The 16,170-nt window shown below is 47.9% G+C and overlaps 1 protein-coding gene across 1 annotated transcript in view; it reads right to left on the bottom strand.

The window, feature by feature from the left end:
- AKAP9 (A-kinase anchoring protein 9) overlaps positions 1-16,170 on the bottom strand; it is a 229,317-nt gene that overhangs the window by 145,057 nt on the left and 68,090 nt on the right. Inside the window, exons 16-20 of the mRNA XM_083145245.1 lie at positions 15,819-15,844; positions 14,425-14,518; positions 11,245-11,607; positions 6,359-6,730; positions 299-523 (exon numbers count right to left, since the gene is read on the bottom strand). Coding sequence (XP_083001371.1) covers positions 299-523; positions 6,359-6,730; positions 11,245-11,607; positions 14,425-14,518; positions 15,819-15,844 — 1,080 coding nt within the window. The remainder of the gene's footprint in view (positions 1-298; positions 524-6,358; positions 6,731-11,244; positions 11,608-14,424; positions 14,519-15,818; positions 15,845-16,170) is intronic.

Here is a 16,170-nt window from a genome sequence, read left to right as displayed (position 1 = left end):
AAATCCCGACAAGGGGGGGACATGGATCGCCCCCCCTTGCGGGCTCGCTGCGCTCGCCACGCAGCGGGCCCGGTGCCTCGCTACGCTCGGCACGCTATTTTATTCTCCCTCTATGGGTTTCGTGGACACCCACGGAGGGAGAAAGTTTCGGGATTTCGGCGGTCGGGATTCCAGTGTCGGGATTCCGACCGCCGGGATCCCGACCGCCGGGAAATTAACCGCATCCCTACAGTGTGATGCAAATCCTGTGTTATTCTGGATAAGCCTGTTCCTATGACAGCGGAACCCATCACCTCACCTCTGCTATTTGTGTCCTGAGCTGGTGCAGATCTGCGAGGAGCTGTTCCTGGTCGTACATCTGTCTCTCCAGCTGGGCCGTGTGAGCCAGCCTCAGGGCCTCCGTCGCTTGCTGGTACTCCTGCTCCTGCCTCACCAGCTCCTGCGACATCTCCGCCACTCGCTCTTCATACATCTGCTTGAATTTGGCGCTTTCTGCACCCATAGCAACCATTTGGTTATAGTCCTGCAGGAAGTGGACGGATTCAATTAATACCCACCACATGTCACTCGCAGACCTCTCATATTCTATCCATAGTAATAGGCATCTCGTGTTCCTCTAGGATGTCCATTTATATAGAAGGGGTTCTCTTTCATCAGGCTGAACATACCTTACACCACTACTTGTGCCACTGTGGACTCTGCTTATTCCCCTCTATAACTCTGGGTCTGTTGTTCGTCTCCATTTTCCTACCAATGTTGTGGAACTGACCCGGTCACATGCAGCTCTGCCCTCTTACTAACACACAACTCGACTCCTGATATACTCTGTGCTGCTGGGGCCACTGCTTCTTCCACTATATAACTTGAGTCTGTGGCTTCCTGCTGCCTTCATTCCCCTCCTCACATCCTGTCACTGCACACGTTACATACAGTCCATGCCCACTGATAGCCACTACAAGCCTTAATGTGCCCAATGCCAACCACTACAACCCCCAGCATTCCCACTGCTAGCCACAACAAGCTCCAGCATGCCCATTGACAACTACTATGAGTTCCAGCCATATTCTGACAGCCACTAATAACCCCAGCATGCCCACTGACACTGCACCCGTCCATCACCCACCTGCAGTACCCATACACACCCATACCTCCCCCACCACACCACCATCGGTCCCGTACCCACAGCAACCCCGCAACTGCCCTTCACTCAACCAGTGCACACCACCAACCCACACCACACCCAATCAACATCCTCCACCCACGGCATCCTCGCCCCTGACCCTCACCCACCCACCACTCCACTACCCACAGCACCCCCACATCCACCTGGGAAAATACCATACCTGCCCTTCCCGCACAAACCATATTTCACGCAATAAAGGCATTCACAGGTTAAGGGGGCGGAGTCCCTTACGACGGTGTGAACAGCGCCCGTAGGGCACGAAGAATCACCTAGTATAATATATATATATATACTAGGTGATTCATCGCGCCCTACGGGCGCTCTTCACACCGTCGTAAGGGGCTGCACCCCTTAATTTGTGAACATTTGTATATGAGAAAGATAGTTAGAATTGTATGAAAGATGGCCTGTATTGCAACTTGAGTTATAGGTGAAATGTGTTGGTACTCTTTACTTAGAAGGGCGCCCATCTCGGGCATTGAATGCACTAAAAAATCAGGTGCGATGCGACAGACGAGATGCCCGAGATTTCCCATAGGGAACAATGTTAAATGTCTCAAATGTTCCTGTTCAATGCCTCAATTGACCCAATTTTTCCATAGGAAACAATGTTAAATGGGCCACAGAGGCCAAATAGGCACCCTGAAGTGAATAATGGCCACCCGAATTGTTAACGCCACCCCACGATCAACGTCAACCCGAAGCGTGGCGAGCGCAGCGAGCCCGCGAGGGGCGGCGGTACGCGTCCTACGACCTTTTCATACCCCCACTATCCACGTCGGCGTGGAGTTGAGAATAGAAAGTGTGGCGAGCGCAGCGAGCCACCGAGCCCGAAGCGTGTCGAGCGCAGCGAGCCCCGCGAGGGGACGCGGATACCTTCACAGGTATCCGCGTCCCCTCGCGGGCTTCACAGCTGTCCGCGTACGCTCGCCACGCTTCGGGCTCGGTGGCTCGCTGCGCTCGCCACACTTTCTATTCTCAACTCCACGCCGACGTGGATAGTGGGGGTATGAAAAGGTCGTAGGACGCGTACCGCTGCGCTCGCCACGCATCGGGTTGACGTTGATCGTGGGGTGGCGTTAACAATTCGGGTGGCCATTATACACTTCAGGGTGCCTATTTGGCCTCTGTGGCCCATTTAACATTGTTTCATATGGAAAAATCGGGTCAATTGAGGCATTGAACAGGAAAATCGGGTCAATTGAGACATTTAACATTGTTCCCTATGGGAAATCTCGGGCATCTCGTCGGTTGATCGCACCCGATTTTTTAGTGCATTCAATGCCCTAGATGCCCGAGATTTTTTACTAACGATGCCCACGATCAAAATCGTGGGCGCCCTTCTAAGTAAAGAGTACCAATGTGTTAAATAGAGAGCATATGATGTGGAAGGGGGTGTGTATTGTTTTGTTTAATTAAAAAGCGGTTACAGAGTAAGATGTACATTGATAGTGTGGATGGTACAGTGACATTTGTGGGTGTGAGGGGGGGGGCTGTGTGTGCATGTTGTTTAGGTGTGTGTGTGTGCAATAGTATAGTAGGGTGTTTTTGAGTCAGCGGCTCCCCACTGGCGGAGGTCACGACACAGGAAACAGGAGGCTGGGTAGTGATAGGGGTGTGTGGACATAAGGGGGACTAAAGAGGAGGGTGAGAGATACTGTGCAGCTTCTGCCAGTGGGTGAGGGTCCAGTGTGGCAGTACAGGAGTACAGGATGGTGGCCCTGAGTCAGTGTCTCCTCCTACTGGGTGGGGAGTTAGGGTACATGAGAGCAGGAGGCTGGGCTATGAGGCATGATAGGGGCATGTGGGCAAAACAGCGTCAGCGACTCCCCAGTGGTGGAAGTTACAGTTCAGGAGAGCAGGAAGCTGGGTAGTGATAGGGGTGTGTGAGTATACGGGGGACTAAAGAGGGGCTTAGGGGTGCCGTGAATTGTGGGAGGGGCGTGGGGGGTGCCTTGAATCAAGGGAGGGAGGGGGCGCAGGTGTCCGCGGATCGCGGGAGAGGGCGGGGGTCCGCAAAGCGTGGGAGGGGGCGTGAATTGCGGGAGGGGGGTGTGTGCGGAGGGTGACGTGAATCGTGGGAGGGGGCGTGAATCGTGGAAGGGGGGGGGGTGCGCGGGGGGTCCGTGAATTGCGGGAGGGGGGTGGCACGGGGCGCGATAAATCACCTAGTTGGTTATATATTCTTGTAGAAGGATGGTAGGATGTTGCTGTCATTCAGAATTCATTTACATAAACAGTAATAGTAGCAGTAAAAGATCTGACTTAAAACACCTACAGTAAAACAGAACAGGTGTTATATATTATACAAAGAATTGGTTGATGATGTGTAGGTTGACGTGCACATATTTGTCACTGTAAAAAAATTGCTACAAGAAAAAATCAACACAGAAAGGTCAACACATGTAAATGTTGACATAAGTGTGGCACTTCATTGGTGTCCATGTCGACACATGAGAATGAATATGAAAACATTAAAAAAAGAAAAATAAATCTTCAAAAACTCATGTCAACCTTTTTCATTGTCGACCATAGCCGTGTCAGTGTTTTGCATGTGCCATTTAATCCTGGGGTTTCCGTGAATCGCGAGCGGGGGTGGGGGGAGGTGAGATGTGTCCGCGAATCACGGGAGGAGGGGTCGTGGGTGGATGCCGTGAATTGCGGGAGGGGGGGTCGCGGGGGGGTGTGGGTGCCGCGAATCGTGGGAGGGGGGGACGCGGGGGGTTGCAGTGAATCGTGGGAGGGTGGGTCGCAGGGGCGGGGGGTTGCCGCAATGACAGGGGGGGAGAATCGCGGTAGGGGGGGTCGCGGGGGGTGGGGGGGTACCGCGAGGAAGGGGGGGCCTAGGGGGTTGGCACATCGTGGGAGGGGGGGTCGCGGGGTGCCACGAATCGCAGGAGGGGGTGTGTCATGGGGTGGGGCCGCAAATCGCGGGAGTCGCCGCGAATTGGGGGGGTGACCCTGGCAGTCTGGCACTGTGGGCTCACTGGGCTGGTTCTCTGTCGTGGGAGTCAGTCATGTGAGTCAGAGGCTCCACCCAGCGTTACAGCTTCAGGCACACTTTGAGTGACAGATGTAGCCAAATATATAAGAGATTTATATGTATATCTCCTATATATGGATTGTTGGGCTCCTGTGCTGTATATCTCCTATATATGGATTGTTGGGTTCCTATGCTGTATAGCAGATATACAGCACTGGAGCCCAACAATCCATATATAGCAGATATACAGCACAGGAACCCAACAATCCATATATAGCAGATATACAGCACAGGAACCCAACAATCCATATATAGCAGATATACAGCACAGGAACCCAACAATCCATATATAGCAGATATACAGCACAGGAACCCAACAATCCATATATAGCAGATATACAGCACAGGAACCCAACAATCCATATATAGCAGATATACAGCACAGGAACGCAACAATCCATATATAGCAGATATACAGCGTAGGAACCCAACACTCCATATATAGCAGATATACAGCACAGGAACCCAACAAGCCATATATAGCAGATCTACAGCATAGGAACCCAACACTCCATATATAGCAGATATACTGTACAGCGTAGGAACCCAACACTCCATATATAGCAGATATACAGCACAGGAACCCAACAAGCCATATATAGCAGATCTACAGCATAGGAACCCAACAAGCCATATATAGCAGATATACTGTACAGCGTAGGAACCCAACACTCCATATATAGCAGATATACAGCACAGGAACCCAACAATCCATATATAGGAGATATACAGCACAGGAACCCAACAATCCATATATAGGAGATATACAGCACAGGAACCCAACAATCCATATATAGGAGATATACAGCACAGGAACCCAACACTCCATATATAGCAGATATACAGCACAGGAACCCAACAATCCATATATAGGAGATATACAGCACAGGAACCCAACAATCCATATATAGCAGATCTACAGCATAGGAACCCAACAATCCATATATAGGAGATATACAGCACAGGAACCCAACAATCCATATATAGCAGATATACAGCACAGGAACCCAACAATCCATATATAGCAGATATACAGCACAGGAACCCAACAATCCATATATAGCAGATATACTGTACAGAGTAGGAACCCAACAATCCATATATAGGAGATATACAGCACAGGAACCCAACAAGCCATATATAGCAGATCTACATCATAGGAACCCAACAATCCATATATAGAAGATATACTGTACAGAGTAGGAACCCAACAATCCATATATAGCAGATCTACAGCATAGGAACCCAACAATCCATATATAGCAGATATACTGTACAGAGTAGGAACCCAACAATCCATATAGAACAAATATACAGCGTAGGAACCCAAAAGAGTTCACCCTGCAAGGAATAACCTACACGTTTTAATCAAAAAAGACAAAGCAAGCCCAAAACTGACAACATAATATAAACCCCTATCTGCACAATTGCTAAAACAATAACTAAACCCCAATCTAGTGAACAGCATGTGCGACTTACAGCAACACAGCACACCGCAGCCCCTCTCCTGACGGACTGAGAGATCCTTCCGGACTGATTCTCATTACCTGAACAAATATTTGACTTTCCAAACAAGACACTTTTCCGACACAATTCAAACTTGTTTTCCCAGAACCCGCACAGTACAATGTGCTGATTGTTTAACAAATTGTCACAACCTATGACCGAATAACAAATGTCTTTACATCGAATCATGTAGGCGCATCTATACGTCCATCAAACAAGACCCCATGATATCCAGGTGTAGCATGCGTAGCCGTGAGCGGCCCAACTGGAAAATGACCATGTTGCCCGAAGCCCGCTACTGCCCTGTATACCGGTGTATTCATTTATCTACAGCTCCATAACTATAGAGCAGTGGTTCTCAAACTCAGTCCTCAGGACCCCACACAGATCACGTTAACCGGGTCATCCAACAGGTGCACTCATTACTGACTGACACATTTTAAAAACAGATCCACAGGTGGAGCTAATTATTTCACCTGATTCTGTGAGGAGATCTACAAAACATGCACTGTGTGGGGTCCTAAGGACTGACTTTGAGAACCTGTGCTATAGAGAGACACAGTCCATGGTAACGATCAGATGTACAAACACATTCCCTGCACCAGTACAGATGATTAGGGACTTACCTCTTCTTTAAGGACCACGGTTTTGTCCTTGGAAGGTGGCTCTATTCCATGGTCTGTATCACGTCCATCTGCGGTCACCTCTTTTGTGTTAGAAGCTGTAATTGAGGACTGTACAATAATTAAATCCACCTCTTGCACGGCACCATCGGGCATTTCCTTTAATTGGATATCCCCCTGAAGCTTCCATTCCGGGGACTGCGAGCCTGGCCTCTGTCCGTCAGACGGCTTCTGTCCATCCTGGTCAGTGACATCAATATCATGGAGCTCACTGTGGGGACAGTCCTGCTTCCCTGCTAAGTCTACAGGCTTCTGGGAGGACAGCCGTGTCAGCTCTGTCTGCTGGGCGAATGCTATGGTCATATCAACAATAACCTGATGCAGAAAAGGGAAACAGAGGGTTAACAGCCAAACTGAGCACAGGAAGGTGAGGAGATAAAGAGAGAGGGTCCACAGTAGTAGCATGTACATGTAATGGGGTTATTCACAACCTGCACAAACCTTGCATTATGAAACGTTAAAACACAAAAGAGGAAGAGTATTACAATAGAAGCATGACTTGGACAATGGATGGATTCTTAATAAACCGTTCAAGCCAGTAATATTTACATTTGAATCATTTCATATAAGAGGGCTTTTTGTGCCATAATCTGGAAACTGTAGGCTTGTATGTGTATTGTAGGCAGGAGGGGGGGTCTTTCCCGAGAGCATTGAAGAGACATCTTGGACCCGACTTTAAAAGCTGTTTTGCCGAGAACAGGCGTGGATTGTAGAGATCACGGCCGTATCTCGACAAACCACAGGCATTTTTGCAGACACGCCCCCTTTTCGCAGATAAACAGGCGTGCGGGATGAAAAACGGACCCCGTTTACGACTATCGGGACTTATTGACAGTAGTGAACGGGGATTGAATACCCCTCTTTATGTGGTTTCTGTTTATAGATTGTATGGACATGGATCTGGAGGTCCTTTGAGGACTGCTCGACACTGGTTCAGAGGCCCTTTGAGGACTGCACAGCATGAGTTTAGAGGCCCGTTGCAGACTGCATCAGACGTGTCTGGAGGCTTATGCGAACCATGCAGCACAGAGCCGGAGGCCCTTTGTGGACTGCACACACGTGTCCGGAGGCCCTTTGCAAACTGCGCAGCACGGAACCAAAGGCACTTTGCGAACAGCCCGGCACAAAGCCGGGGGTGCGGATGGTATTGTCAACCTGACTTAGGTCGACAGGGATCTAGGTCGACGTGGGTGAAGGTCGACAGGGGACAAGGTCGACATGGTTTTAGGTCCACAAATGCGTTTGGGTCGACAGGTCGCGAGGTCGACATGGGTTTTTTTCACTGTTTTTTGACCCGAATGTCGACATGGACACAATTGGAAGTCAACTGCGGCCCCTCACATCGCTCGCCATGCTTCGGGCACGGTGCCTCACTGCACTCGGCACGCAATTTTATTCTTACTCCACGCCCTAGTGGATGGTAGGGCATGAAACACCGCCTGTCAGCACATGTCGGCTCCAAAAACAGTGAAAAAGCCCATGTCGTCCTCGCAACCTGTTGACCTAACCCATGTCGACCTAATGCATTTGTCAACCTAAACCATGTCGACATTGTCCCATGTCGACCTAGACACCTGTCGACCTTCATCCATGTCGACCTAGAACCCTGTTGATTGTCGACAATACAACCGTATCCCCAGAGCCGGAGGCCCTTTGCTGACTGCAAAGTTCTAGACTCAGTGCTCTGTTTAATAATACAAAGAATGACGGTGCATTTAAAAAGCAAAGTCTGAAATGTATTAATTTATATGACATGGATTACAGTACATTTACAAACCAAAGTCTGGCGATTACTCATTTATATGACAGACGGATTAATGATTAAATGAGTTCAACTTTAATATTACGCTAACCCAGTAGAGGACAGTTCATAGCAAAAGAGAGCAGAAAAGTAACAATACTCTACATTACGGTGCAAAAGGACAGCACTAGGCCCTTCTCTATGGTTACAGTATAGATGCTAGACCATGTCTAGGTCGACAGGAACTAGATTGACCACTAATGGTCGACGGCGATTAGGACAACACCTAGGGTCAACATATCTTAGGTCAATACTGCCAAAAGGTGGACACAAGCTTATGGTCGGACTGTACAGTCAGAGCCACAATGGATCGGTAGTGGAGGGTAAATGAAGACAAAGGAGTAGTCATATATGGGACCTTTAGAAGAGGGCTTACAAGGAGCATCAACAAACCTCCCAACATTTTAAAAAGCAAAATTGAGCCCCAATAAACCCCTCCCCCCCAGATCTACCCCAGCCGTGGCCACATTCTCACAGGCCCAGTCTCAAAAATAGGGTGTGGCCCTTTGCCTGAAGCATGGCGAATGAAGCAAGCCGGAGAGGGGATACATTTTTTACTTATGGTGGTCACATATGAACAAACATTAAATTGACCCATAAAAATGGGAAAACTTTTTGCGTCCACCATGGTGTGTCGGCCTTTTGTTCCTATTAACCTTACCCACTGTTGACCTTTTGTATCTGTTGACCTTTTACACCTGTCAACTTACTGTACATATTGTATGTAGATCTTCTATAGAACAACCCGGGGAAATCAGAAGCCAGTTTTCTCTGGGGATAGTATAGTTCTTATACAGTATACTGGTAATAAACAGGTGCACGAAATGCTAATCATCACACATAATACTGTACTCCTGATCAATGCTACCAGATCAAGCTCAGAGAGAAGAGTATTCTCCCTGTGGACGCAGAGCAAGAGCGCATAACGTAACCCATGAAACGTAAACTCATCCCTGTCATATCTGCTGCCGGAACACAACTACCGGATCTGATGACAAAAGTGCCTGTTTCTGTATGACTGGGCCCTGACCTCAGGAGAACAATAAAACCGGGTACACAGCCCCGGCAAGCACAAGAGCCTGCCCCCACCAACCCCCCCACCCCCTGGATACTAGAGAACGTTTGATTAAATATATAAGGAATTCCCAGTAAATAGAATAAAAATGATCTTCTAAACAATACTAGCTGGGCTTCAGGTGATTACAGACGCCCGGTACACAACATGACAGAAATGAGTTTACTCCGCAGGGTGACGCCGGAAATGACTTTTTCGTTTTTTAAATCTACCCGAGAATTTTTTTTATGGCCGGTTATTGTTATAAGGGTATTTTATGTGACAGAAATCAGAAAGGACCGCTTTTATTCTACAATTGGTTTGCTAAGAGCAAACCAGACAAAAAAAAAAGAACAAATACTTTCTAAACATAGATATTCTCCTAGGGTTACATCGGCATAGAACAATTCCAGAAAGTGATTTATTTGTCTAGTTCTACAGCAGTAATTCCCAACCTCCACCTACCTGTGTCCGCAACAGGTCATGATTTGTTGATTTCAGTCTGGGGATGCAGGCGGGATAATGAGAGAAGACCTTTCCTGCACCCGATTGGAGAGATCCACAAATCATGACCTGCGGATTGGTACTTGGAGACTGGAGAGGAGAACCTGTGTCCTTTAGCATATAGGGCCTGATTCAGGGCTTTTCGCTAGGCTGCATATGCGCACATGCAGATCCACACCATCGAAAAACTGAGCTGAATCAGCCACATAGTGTTCATTCTAGATCGAGCGGCAGACAGGGCACCAGCAGGGGACAAAAAAAAAAAAAAAACCCACGTCTGTGTGTGTGCGGAAGACGCACGTTCCGGTCAGGGGTTTACGGTTGCTTGGCCCTGGCTATGTGACTTTTGTGAGCTGCAACAAAGAAGCTCAAAGTTAAAATGGTGATATGTAATAAAGTCTTCAAGAGAGGGCAATGGCGGAAAACACCCATGGCAACCAATTGGTTTCTATCTATCTTATTTATGAAGTACATTCTAAAAAAATGAAATCTTTAAACCTATTGGTTAGTACGGAAGCTTCTGCGTCTGTCCTATTTGGAAGGTTTGATACAGAACATCTTCACTTTGGTTCTAGGGCAGGCATGTCCAAACTATGGCCCTCCAGCTGCTGTGAAACTACAATTCCCATCATGCATTACCACAGTTTTGCTATTAGGGAATACTAAAACTAAGACAAGGCATGCTGGGATGTGTAGTTTCACAACAGCTGGAGGGCTATAGTTTTGACATGCCTGTTCTAGGGGATACAGTCATTAGGTTGACCCTATTAAGGTCGACATGCATTGGGTCGACCACTGACGGTCGACAGGTCTTAGGTCGATATGTGAAATAGGTCAACATGGGTAAGATCGACAGGGTTGGAAGGTTGACACAAGCATTCGGTTGACAATGGGAAGGTCGACGTTCAAAATGTCCACATGAGTTTTTCACTTTTTTTTTACGCCGACAGGCAGTATTTCATACCGTACCATACGACGTGTGCCTAGTGCAGCGAGCCAGAAGCATGGCGAGCCATGCGAGGGGACGCGGCACATGTCGACAGTGTCAACATTTTGACTGTCAACTGTCCCATTGTCGACCTGATGCTTGTGTTAACCTTGCGACCGGTGTCGACCTAAGGCCTGTCAACCTTCAGTGATTGACCCAATGCATGTCAACCTAAATTGGGTCCACCGAATGACGCAAACCCGTTCTGGGCAGGTCATACTCTGACTTCGCATCTATCCCAGAGTTCTAATCAACAATTACATTTCCAATGGCTAGCAGTGTGCTGATAAATGTTCTCACACAACAGTGGGATAGCCAGGAGGGGTCAACCTCAAACTTACATACCCGGCATTATAACCCGATACAGTTGTGGCGGTTACATTGTTCCAGCATAATGTAGCGAGAGAGGAGGACAATGTATAAAGAGGTGAAACGGTTCCGGCTGGAAACTGGACGATCAGTAGGAAATAACACGGACTCACCTTTGCAACTTCTTCCTCAATTTTCTCATGGTAACGTTCCTCCAGTAACTGATTTAAGTCCACAGGAATCTTGTCCTCTGCCCGAGTACCCGGCGTAGGCTCCTGGAGGCTACCATTGAGGATTTCTTGCTTGGCGCTGGTCAGGTGAGCGATCTCCTGCTTTAAAGAGGCGTTTTCACAGTCGTGTTTTTCCGTCAGATCCGCCCTCAGCTGACTCAGCTCAGCTTCATGCTGCTTCCTCAGGGCGCTGACCTCTTCTACGTACTTTGAGAACAGCGCATGTCTCAGAGTTTGCAATTGATGGTAAATTGGACCGCCGGACATCCTTACTGAATGGTCTACCATTTGCGTTACCTCACCGGTCTGTTTAGAGATAGAAAAAAAATGTATTAACAATTATAATAATGTTTCTTTGCCGGAAACCAAATTGATGACTTTGAACAGATTTAGCACCCAAAAAAAGTAATCAAACAAGAACGCGAAAATTATAAAACAGTAAAATAAAAAGCAGAAGTTTATAGAGAAACAAAGCATTTAGGACAAAAGTTGAAAAATTATTAAAATATCAGAATCTGCTTTATTGGCCAGGTATACTTGCGTATTCTAAGAATTTGTTTTCGGTTTGCTGTGCAGCAGCCAGGTGGGTAACAAGTACACAGCATAGTGTATAAACAGGTGGGGGAACATGTACAGTCATACAGAAAGTTATTCCGAGGGGACACCGTGTTAGGTTATGTGCAAAGGGTTATGGCGCGACTAGACTGTGAGGTGTTCATGAGTTCACATGTCAGCAGCTGAACCGCTTGAGGAAAGAAACTTTTTAGTTGTCTGCGGACCTGGTGGGAATAGCCCTGTAGCATCTGCCTGATGGCAGCCGGTTAAACAAGCCATGGCCAGGATGTAGTTGGTCCTTGACTATCTTTGTCGCACGCTTTTTTGTTCTGGACAGGTCCAGGTCCTGGACAGAGGGAAGGTCTGTCCCGATTATCTTCTCCGCAGTTCTGACTACCTTTTGGAGTCTGCACTTGTCTCTCTCTCTCGCTGGCGGAACCGTACCAGACCAGTGTTGAGGATATACATATGTGATGTCAATAGAAAGGGGTAGACCCTGGCCTCGGGACTACTTCTCCACCCCCAAATGGCCGCAGCCACATCAGATTTATACATAAGCCATTGGGTTTGTAACACAAATCGAATTAGACTCAGAGTCAACAACCAATTCCCAGAGAAGCAGCAAATAAACACCTAAATAGTATAACCTCATACCCAGATGAGCCAGCCCTCCCCTCTCCCTGGGGGATATGGTTCCTAGGCCGACACTATGAAAGTCGACATAAATTAGGTCAACTAACGGTTGACAGGGCTTAGGTCGACACATGCATAGGTCGACAATGGGAAGGCTGGCAGACAAAAGGTTGACATGGAGTTTTTCACTTTTTTCCCCCCAACTCTCCAGCTGTTGGTAAACTACACATCCCAGCATGCCTTGCCATAGTTTTAGCATTTCCAAATAGCAAAGCTGTGGCAAGGCATGATGGGACTTGTAGTTTCGCAAAAGCTGGAGGGCACTAGTTTGGACATGCCTGCACTAGGGTGTTGAGGGGGAATATAACAGTGTGTCAAGCGCAGAGAGGCACCGTGCCCGAAGCATGGCAAGTGAAGCATGCCAATGCAAGGTGGCACGGTACACTGACACAGTGTCCATGTTGACTTACGGGACAAAAAAAAAAACTCACAAAAAACTCAGGTCAACCTTTTGATTGTCCAGCTAATGCCATGTCGACCTATTTCATGTGTCGACCTTTAGTGGTCAACCTTCATAGTGTCGACCATATGACCGATACCCCTCCATGGAGCGACATGAGATAAAAGAGGTTTCAAAGAGAGCATGTAAGGCAGGCATGTCCAAACTATGGCCCTCCAGCTGTTGTGAAACTACAAGTCCCATCATGCCTTGCCACAGTTTTGCTATTAGGGAGTACTTAAACTATGGCAAAGCATGCTGGGATGTGTAGTTTCACAACAGCTCGAGTGCCACAGTTTGGACAGGCCTGGTGTAAGGGGAATAAGGAAACAGGTGGGTAAACTCTACCTATAACCAGGAGTGGAAGCTGCTGCCCCACATGGGACTGCCCCTTAACATAACCAAGCGAAGGGCGGATATTACTGAGGAGAGTAAAAAAAAAAAAATACATAAGAATTTCAATAGTAAGGATCAGCTTAAAGGGAAACCAGGACAGGGATATCTAGGGACTTCTCCCAATTAATCGATATACTATAAAAAAAAAATAAAAAAACAGACACCACGTCATGAAGCGTTGTATATTAGACAAAACAATGTATCACTGCATACAACTCCTCCTCCTGGCCCAATTTATTTACTTACAGTTTCTTATATAGCGCAGCATATTCCGTTGCGCTTTACAATTGGAGACAACCGTGATTAAACAAACTGGGTAGATACAAACCGACAGAGGTAGGAGGGCCCTGCTCGCAAGCTTACATTCTATAGGACCAAAGAGCATAAGCCCACAACAGCAGGAGAACTATGAGTGGCATAAGCTAAGGGCTCAATGAGAGAGCGGGAGAGCAGGATCCCGCATGTGGCACCCCTGCCCAAAAACATATCCAGTAACAGAACCTCCAGCCAAGGGACACCATCACCCGCCCAAAACACGAGGGAGCACTTCCCAAAAAATAAGACCAATTCAAAAGCTCAAGCTGGGTACACACCAGGCGGTGTGAGACCGATTTGCCATTTTGGCACTTATTAGAAACTGAGAAATAAGATAATATGGAGTAAAAAAATAAAATGCACTTTAAAATGAGACAATGAATATTCAGCGGCTGGGTTTCCGAGCATACACACAGCGAATAATAGAAATGCATGTAAAAACCAAACAATGTACATTTATTACTTACCATCAGCTAGTGCAACATGTGACAACTCAGATCTATCAGTTAAACCCCCACACCCTGTGCCTATATAAGTATATATAAGCAGAAGCAAGAAATCCATTAGAAAGTGCCCCAGACAGACAGTACAAGTGGCCCAGACAGGCAGTACAAGTACCAGTGTCCAGCACCTGCACGCATTGCTTGGTCTGTTACCAGCCAACACAGTGCTACACAAACAGAGACTGATATCAAACACTCCATCCTCTCATGCCCGTTGTTTACCTTCTGCAGATCAGGAACTGGAGCACACACACTCTGATATATGGCCGCTTCCTGTAACCCGAGCTCCGCTCCAGCTTCATCCACACACAGCTCCCTAAGATTGCAAAGCACCCCAAAAATACAGAGTCAGTAGAGAAAATCTCTGCGGCAGCCTGCAAACTGAGAATGTCATTTTGGTACTTGTTTCCTAGCACGGCCACAATCGCGGCCATCGGGTGTCATTTTTAGTGGTATACGACGCGACCGACGCAATGCCCCCGATTTTCCCATTGAAATGCATTGAAAAAAGTCAAAATCGCGTCGGTCGCGTCGTATGCGGCTAAAAAAGGCTTAAATGGTCCAGACGCGATGCCCACGATTTCCCCATAGGAAACAATGTTAAATGGCTCAATGTACCCGCGATTCCCCATAGGGAACAATGGTAAATGCCTCAATTTCACCAAATCATCATAGGGAACAATGGTAAATGGGCCAGAAAGCCCCAAAAACACCCCAAAACAGTGAAATGTCCCCCAAAAGTAGTTTACGCCACCCCACGATCAACGCAAACCCGAAGCGTGGCGAGCGCAGTGAGCCCGCGAGGGGCGGCGGTACGCGTCCTCCGACCTTTTCATACCCCCACTATCCACGTCGGCGTGTAGTTGAGAATAGAATAGTGTGGCGAGCGCAGCGAGCCACGAGCCCGAAGCGTGGCGAGCGCAGCGAGGCCCCGCGAGGGGACGCGGATACCTTCACAGGTAAACGCGTCCCTTCGCGGGCTTCACAGGTATCCGCGTCCGCTCGCCACGCTTCGGGCTCGGTGGCTCGCTGCGTTTGCCACACTATTCTATTCTCAACTCCACGCCGACGTGGATAGTGGGGGTATGAAAAGGTCGGAGGACGCGTACCGCCGCCCCTCGCGGGCTTGCTGCGCTCACCACGCTTCGGGTTTGCGTTGATCGTGGGGTGGCGTAAAATACTTTTGGGGGGACATTTCACTGTTCAGGGGTGTTTTGGGGGGTTTATGGCCCATTTAACATTGTTCCCTATGATGATTTGGGTAAATTGACCCATTTAACATTGTTTCCTATGGTAAATCGGGGGCATCGCGGCTAAATTGAGGCATTTAACATTGTTCCCTATGGGGAAATCGCGGGCATCGCGTCGCGACCATCGCACCTGATTTTTTAGTGCATGTGATGGCCGCGATGCCCCCGATTTTTCCTCACGATGCCCACGATCATGATCGTTGTGGCCGTGCTAGGAAACAAGTACTGTAATTTTTTTAAAAACAAGACAAAATTTGGCTTTTTACAACTTGCTATTTAAATAAGTGATGCGGCCACATTGTGAGTGGAATCGACGTTCATGACAATGTAGCCTATCAAATTCACAAGAAGCCAGGGATTCCTTACCGGAATTTGTCAACCTCTTTTTGAGGCTACATTCAGATAACTACTGATTCATCGCAAAATGTGGGTGCCTCCATTACATGTAGATAGTGAAAGGGAGGAAAAGAGCAGGAGGAAAAGAGAGGGAGAGAGAAAAAGAGAGGGAGAGATGGAGACAGGGCAGAGCAAGATGGGAGGGACTAAGGAGGAGGTGGAAACAGAGATAGAGAGGGACTAAGGAGGAGGTGGAGACAGAGAGCGAGAGAAAGAGGGAGGGGGGAGAGGGAGGGACTAATGAGGAGATGGAGACAGAGAGAGAGGGGGGGGGACTCAGGAGGAGGTGGAGAGCGGGGGACTTAGGAGGAAATGGAGAAAA

The sequence above is a fragment of the Crinia signifera genome, chromosome 5, assembly GCF_055691185.1.
Source record: "Crinia signifera chromosome 5, ASM5569118v1, whole genome shotgun sequence".
Classification (NCBI taxonomy): Eukaryota; Metazoa; Chordata; class Amphibia; order Anura; family Myobatrachidae; genus Crinia; species Crinia signifera.
Note: the sequence above shows the minus strand (reverse complement) of the source record. Positions and strands in the feature narration are given on the sequence as shown.